The sequence below is a fragment of the Aspergillus pseudotamarii genome, assembly GCF_009193445.1.
Source record: "Aspergillus pseudotamarii strain CBS 117625 unplaced genomic scaffold BDV38scaffold_41, whole genome shotgun sequence".
In the NCBI taxonomy this organism is placed as follows: Eukaryota; Fungi; Ascomycota; class Eurotiomycetes; order Eurotiales; family Aspergillaceae; genus Aspergillus; species Aspergillus pseudotamarii.
This window is the reverse complement of record NW_022475055.1, coordinates 295,161-301,535: the sequence shown is the minus strand read 5'-3', so window position 1 is coordinate 301,535 and position 6,375 is coordinate 295,161. Positions and strand designations below refer to the sequence as shown.

Here is a 6,375-nt window from a genome sequence, read left to right as displayed (position 1 = left end):
TTAATTCCGGGATGATACTATGGTATGGCTGACAGTCTAAGGTAAGAAGGGGAGTCAGTGCAAAGAGAGAGAGGGGCTAGACCCTCTAGACGCACATGGCCAAATGAAGTAGAGTTGCTAATCGAGGAGCAATCTTAGATAGGAAAGTAAAATACAAGAAAAACGAAAGCAATTCACGGGGAAGATACGATGATATAAGAATAATACTGGAAGAGAGAGAGCAACGCAGAGAGGGAAGAAGAAAAAAGGAAAGTCAAGAGAGTGGAAAGGACGAGAGAAAGAGTGGATGATGGATGACGGACTGGTTCTGGGCGGAGGAAACGGGCGTATCCATACGGAATGATATCCATACAACATACACTCATACACATACACATACACATACACATACACATACACATACACATACACATACACATACACATACACATACACATACGGAACCAGTAATAATCCTGGGAAACTAACCATCCTTACCTTTTCCAGAAAATCACAGCGTCAACATTTTTTGGGTTCCCGCCGTAAGAAGAGAAAATCCACGCAGGGATACTGCAGCCTCACATTAATTAATTTCATTCCTACAGTAGAATGATTATCCACTTCTGAGAGCGTTCATTCTTCTTCTTCTCCTCTCCCCGACCACGGTCTTGAACTCTCCCATGTCTCTCCCAGGGGAAAACTACTCTTGCAGGACCGGTATGAATGAATGGATGTATCATGAATCATGAAAATTATATTGGGTCCCGCTGGAATTAAGTTCCTTCGACTGAAACCAACGGGGGACACAAAACCACCTGGAACGCAGGTATTACCAATACCGTACCGACCTCCCGCTCGACTCGAGTGCTTCCGGTGGCGACCCATTTTAGCTCGTGGTTTTTAACGTTGCCGGGGATGTTCTCGAAGCTGTAGCGCGCTAAAGTAAATTAGACCCGTAAGGATTCTCTACTTGCTCTTCACGAGAGGAAAAGTCTTGACATAATCATGATAATAATCAGAATCCTTCACATGTAACCATACCCGGATCTCTGGCGGAGTGTGGTCCAACGATCCTGACCTATATCATGTTTTGTTAAAACAAAACCCCCCCTCCAAAATCCGAGAACAATTGAGCCCTGATGTACCTAGGATTAATCGAGAACATCCCAACCACTATGTCGGGAAATCTAAACTATTTCCGTAGTTATTTTAAAACCTGAACGGATCCATTTTTCTTAACCGACGGTTAAAATGTAACAGATGAACTCGCACTAACATTAGGCATAGGTACGAATTAGTAGTACTTTTCCTTCATGAGCTTAGATTCAAATTCGAGGATTCCACTTTAAAGTACCCGTTCGGCCGTATTTGGGAGTAAACTCCGCCAATGACCGTGCCGAATGGTCTGTCTCAAAGATGCAAAATAATGGAACTGAGAACCGCACCCCGAATCACTCTCTGGTTGGTAGTTGACATCCCGAATATCGTACCTGTACACCATCAATGGGTCAAGGGATTTAGGCCGAGGGCGCGTTCCGAATGTCTCTTGAATCCTTTGTTCAGGGACCAGAACAATGGTAACCAACAAAAATCCCTTCATGAATAAGATCTTACGAACCCGGCCGATATGCGAGGACGAAGCTTTCGGCTTCTGACCGAGACAAAGTAATCAAGGAAAGAAAGGGTCACAACGGGAGAAGAGGAACAATCTCAGCGTCAGGAGGTACAGAACAGAAATATTGGAGGCGGGTTCTTGAATCGTGGACAATGCGTCTTGCATGCATATAATTACACAGACCATCCATCGGGCCGACCTTTGGGCTCATGGTCCATATCCACGGTCGACGTATAACAGCCCGTATTATGCATACAAGGGGGGAGGGGGAACATCCACATGCTTTCTCTCCCTCCCTCTCTCTCTCCCTCTCTCTCTCTCTCTGTTTTACTAGGGCCAAGGTACGCTTCCGGAAGATTGAGTGACCTCTCCGCTCATCGGATTCCTTCATCATATCCACTCCAGTCTCGACCGGAGCAATCAGCAGAGAGGAGACATGACAGACCGGCTCGATGGCATCGGGCACCGGCCTACCACTGAGAAAAGAGGTGATACCCTCGAGGGCAAAAAAGGCCCATGCGCTACCGGCGGGGCGGACTCAATCAAAAGCCAGCACTCGGGCAAGCCCGTCTGGCCCGGACGAGCTCCGAAGACAGGAACCTCTCTCCTTCGTTCGGCCCTTCTTGGGGATAAATTACATGACTGGAGCCACCTGCACATGGCTTGACTGCTAGATTTTAGAGTTTATCCTTTCGTTGTCGTCGTTCCCATGTACTTTAGTATATCAAGGCATCGACAAATGGTACTTTTTTGCCTTTCTATAAATCACATCCGCTCATTGGTGGGTTTCCATAGAATGTTAGTAGATGATGAATAGAATGTAAAGCTTTTTTCTACGCTCCCCACGAAATGATCGGAGTCTATGCAATGACACTGCCGAAATCATCGTCTATGCCACTGGGGCCCAACGACGGATTGGGAAACCAATGAAGCTGTATCAATCGAATTTTTGTGTAGGATGCCTCGTCTCACCGGCGAGTTTCCATTCCTATCTTACCCGATCTGTGTATCCATCCGGTTCCCGCCTGCGGTATCATACGTATGGTCATCCCGTTTCATGCCTGTAACCGACCGGACGCTAGGGAAGTACAGGGGCCCCAATGCCTATAGCCTCTTTTCTCTCCCTCATGCGAGACAGTCTACGCAGTCTACAGCCTCTTCTGTCCTATGATGTCCACTAAACGAAGAAATAAGCAAGGGGCATCCACGATTCAAATGAATTCGGATCCACTCTCGGGTGGGGTGTCTGTCATCTTGTTCGAGGTAGCAGCAACGATCGATCATCGCTTCTGTCTTGTGTCTGGATGCCCAGTCCGGGTAGATGAGCTTCAGTCGGGATTAATTTCAGCCAGACAAGTCTTCACGGTTGGTGTCAAGCTGCACAGCATGCAGTAGTTGCTCCATCCCCTTGTCCTGAGATGTCGGGTTTACCCGATCGTAGTGAATGTAAGCACCACTACGTCCAACACCCAATTGTGGGTGCCATTTAGAATAGCGTAGAGAGCAAGATTTTGCATACGAGCAAATAGAGCTTCATACATCTAGACGGTAAAGGACCCAATCTGTCAAGGCGAGCATGAGCATGCCAAGAGGATCAAGGCTGTCTGGAAGGGAAAAACAAAAAAAAAAAAATATCACGGCCGTTAAGGGGATGATACCGCCGTGGGATGACCAGGCATAGTGCATACTCTGTGAACGGCAAATGTGCACTGAATAGCGGGGTAGAGACAGCTTTTCGAACCAGCTGTCAGTTCGCACCTCCCTAAGCAACCGTCGTCGAGCCAGTGGTGTGTCTTCCTTGTTTTCCTCCATTTTGCTTTTCGTTGTCTTTCGGCCCCACGGGATGCACAATCGCGAGGTCCACCGCGCTAGTGGTTGATAATCATATTAATTCCATTGCCCACATAGCAACGATAACCTGGAGAGATAACGGCGATAAGCTGATAAGCCTGTAATTTGACTTGGTCATCGCAGCCAATGGGTATCTGTCGATCGGGACCGAGGTGAGTTAGAATCGTATTAAAGTGCAGAGATGCATGTCGGCTCTTCCTCGGGGATACCCAGAAGCGTCAATAACTCAAGGTTCGGATAATTAACGTCTTCTTCCCCCTTTTGGTTTCAGATTCCTTTTTTGGGTCTGGGGTTGAGGGGGAGTTTTTTTAATTTTTATTTTTTCTTATTTTTCCTTTCGCCTCAAGTCGATCGCGTGAGGATCGAAATTGCCCGACAATAAAGAAACCTATTCAGAACGAAAACGACGTCAGCCTTGTTCCGGGGGCGTGGCAAAAGCAACAGAAACTCCAAGAATCTAACGGGATAAAGTTCAAGTGTGAGAGGCCGGCTGCAGGCCAAGATCAAAGAAAACGCAACGAAGTGGGCAAGTGGCGTGCAGATTAACCACTAAAAGACCACCACTGCCGTTCAAGATCAACCCACTCAACGGGACTAAATGCTGAGAATCCCTTTTTCTTTCTCTCTCCGTCGAAGCAATGTCAGCGTATAGGATGAGAATGGAAGACGACACCACGCCACGCCACGCAACACGAGACCTTAGGGGTTGGTCCCTCTTTGGTCCGGATGCATGGTGAAGGCTTCCGGCGGGGGTTCTTGGGACAATCCAGTAGAAATCAACTGAGGCGTGTCGCGTGCCTGAGCTAACCCATCGAGGTAAGTATGCCGTCGCCAAGGGTGGGAAGTCGCCTGCAAGTTACAGTCGGAATCGTAATGGCAAACAGATGGACATCTTCTGGCAGTGACTTACTAAGGAGTAGGGTAATAATCACGGAGGGTCGCCCACCAATCACAGGGTCATTATCGCAAGGGATAGTGAGATAGACCGACTTCTGGATGACGCGGTAGAGGAAGATCATAGTAATTGCCTCCGACCATAATAGCAACGGGCAAGAAACAATGGACAGAGACAGAGGTGTGACGTAGCCAACGCGGGTCAAAATGTCGGCAAATCTGTTGGAGTGCGTCACAAAGGATGCCGGGAGACAGACATCGATGGCGCAGTCAAGCACCATTGTCCATAGTCCATACCAACATCGCCCCATCTGGAGATAGTGTTCAACCCCAGCCTGGGAGGGTTTGGCGATGTGGGGATGCGCTGTCCGAGGCGTTCAATCATGATGGCCACAATGGTCATCGAGGTCCTGATAGTGATTGTTGTTATCATCATCATCCGTATTACCATTCTTCCCAGACAATGATAATAAATAGCGACAGTAAAATCACTCTATCTATGATCGATCATCCCCTTTCATTATCTTCGAAGCGAGAAGCAGATGCAAGTCTTTCCATCTTTTTTCTCGCGGGTCCAGCGGATACTCCGGAAATAGCAAAGGCGACAACAAACCCCCCCTGCAGTGGTAATTGACTAGAGTGGCAATAATCTCTCATGCAGGAATGCAGTAAGAGCACGCGTAGCGAGGGCTGTGTCAAGCAGCCAGGACGACGAGATGAAATCAATGCGGATTAGAATGGATCAACCCACTGAGCGAAGTTAGATACAAAAAGGCGGGGGGAATGGATTTTATTCAGGCAGCTACCCATCCAGCCATGAAGTTCATCGTGGTTGCCTCTTTTTCTTTTTCTTCAATTCAAGTTCAATCGGGGGTGGTAGCCTTGGGCCGAAAGAAGTATAGCTTTTGGCGACGAGGACGTGGAGATAGCATACTTAATTACGCGCATCTCTCCAGTCGACGTTTCTCTCGCTCGCAAAGTTCACTTCTTGCGCTGAAAGAACTTTAATCTCTCGATGCATCAGGAAAGGAATGAGAGAGATAACCCTGTGGACATCCCACCGAGTTATATATGGCCTTTGTGGCCCGATCACTTGTATCATCACCCAACGGGAGAGTGAAAAGACGTGATAGAGAAGGGGCGACAATGTTAGTCCAATGGGGACGGGGAGCAGACCTTTTGTACAAAATCTTGGGGTCAAACATAACAAAGCCGACCGTCGGCCTTCAGGCATCAACCGTGATAACCTCCTGCAGGTGTTCGAGATAAGAACGGTTACATTCACAGGATCAGCCCCAACATTCCTGCAAGGCAAATCAAATGAAACGGAATGTTTGGATCCTCGACCACCGTTATCTCTCCCTTCCTCCCCCTTGTCCCCGTCCTACGTAAACCACGATAACAAGTTGAGGCGATTTGTCTCCAGGTCTCCATCACTCTCCGCAAAACAACCCCGGATAGGGCCATTCCCTTTATCGTCTTAAAAGCGTATTGACCTGGTAGGGTCTATGGTTCCCACTCTAGAGCCATCATCGCTGCAAAGCACCGCCCATTAAACCTCTCCAGAGAGTGTCAATGCGTCTCAACGGCCTATCTTCTGCCAGTCAGTTAACATCAACCCCGCGGAGACATGGAAGTCATACACTCCCGTTGTCACCTAAGTCTGCATTATGATAAGCAGCAGGCACTCATCATTGGCAGATCCGATAAAATGAGCTGCACATTAATCTTGGGCAGTATCGAATAAGGTACCACCGCCAATAGCACTGAAAAGCATAACTTTAGTACATATATTGCTTGGATATCACGTCATTGTAGTCCTGGATAAGATCTTCTTACCCGTTTCCATGCACATGTGTTCCAATATCTGGCGAAAAGGGTAAAGTTTCGGTGGACGTTGGCTAAATAAGAGGAAACGTCCCCGTACCAAGAGGTCATCCACGTCCTCTAACTTGTTGATTGCTGTCATTCAGGGTAACCCCATCAGCGTCTGAATTGATCAAATGTACTACTTTACTTTACTTCACCGCCACTCG

General features: G+C 47.8%; 2 protein-coding genes across 2 annotated transcripts; both read right to left on the bottom strand.

Annotated features, from left to right (window-relative positions):
* BDV38DRAFT_251898 (uncharacterized protein) lies at nucleotides 1-439 on the bottom strand (the record flags this gene model as incomplete). Its single annotated transcript, XM_032055077.1, has 1 exon — nucleotides 1-439. A coding segment is annotated over one exon (266 nt), but the record flags the coding sequence as incomplete, so codon positions are not given.
* Nucleotides 440-4,144: 3,705 nt separating this feature from the next.
* BDV38DRAFT_284768 (uncharacterized protein) lies at nucleotides 4,145-4,620 on the bottom strand (the record flags this gene model as incomplete). Its single annotated transcript, XM_032060342.1, has 2 exons — nucleotides 4,145-4,248; nucleotides 4,356-4,620. The coding sequence occupies 2 exons, from the start codon at nucleotides 4,618-4,620 to the stop codon at nucleotides 4,145-4,147; spliced, it is 369 nt and encodes a 122-aa protein (XP_031911752.1).
* Between the last annotated feature and the right edge of the window lie 1,755 nt (nucleotides 4,621-6,375).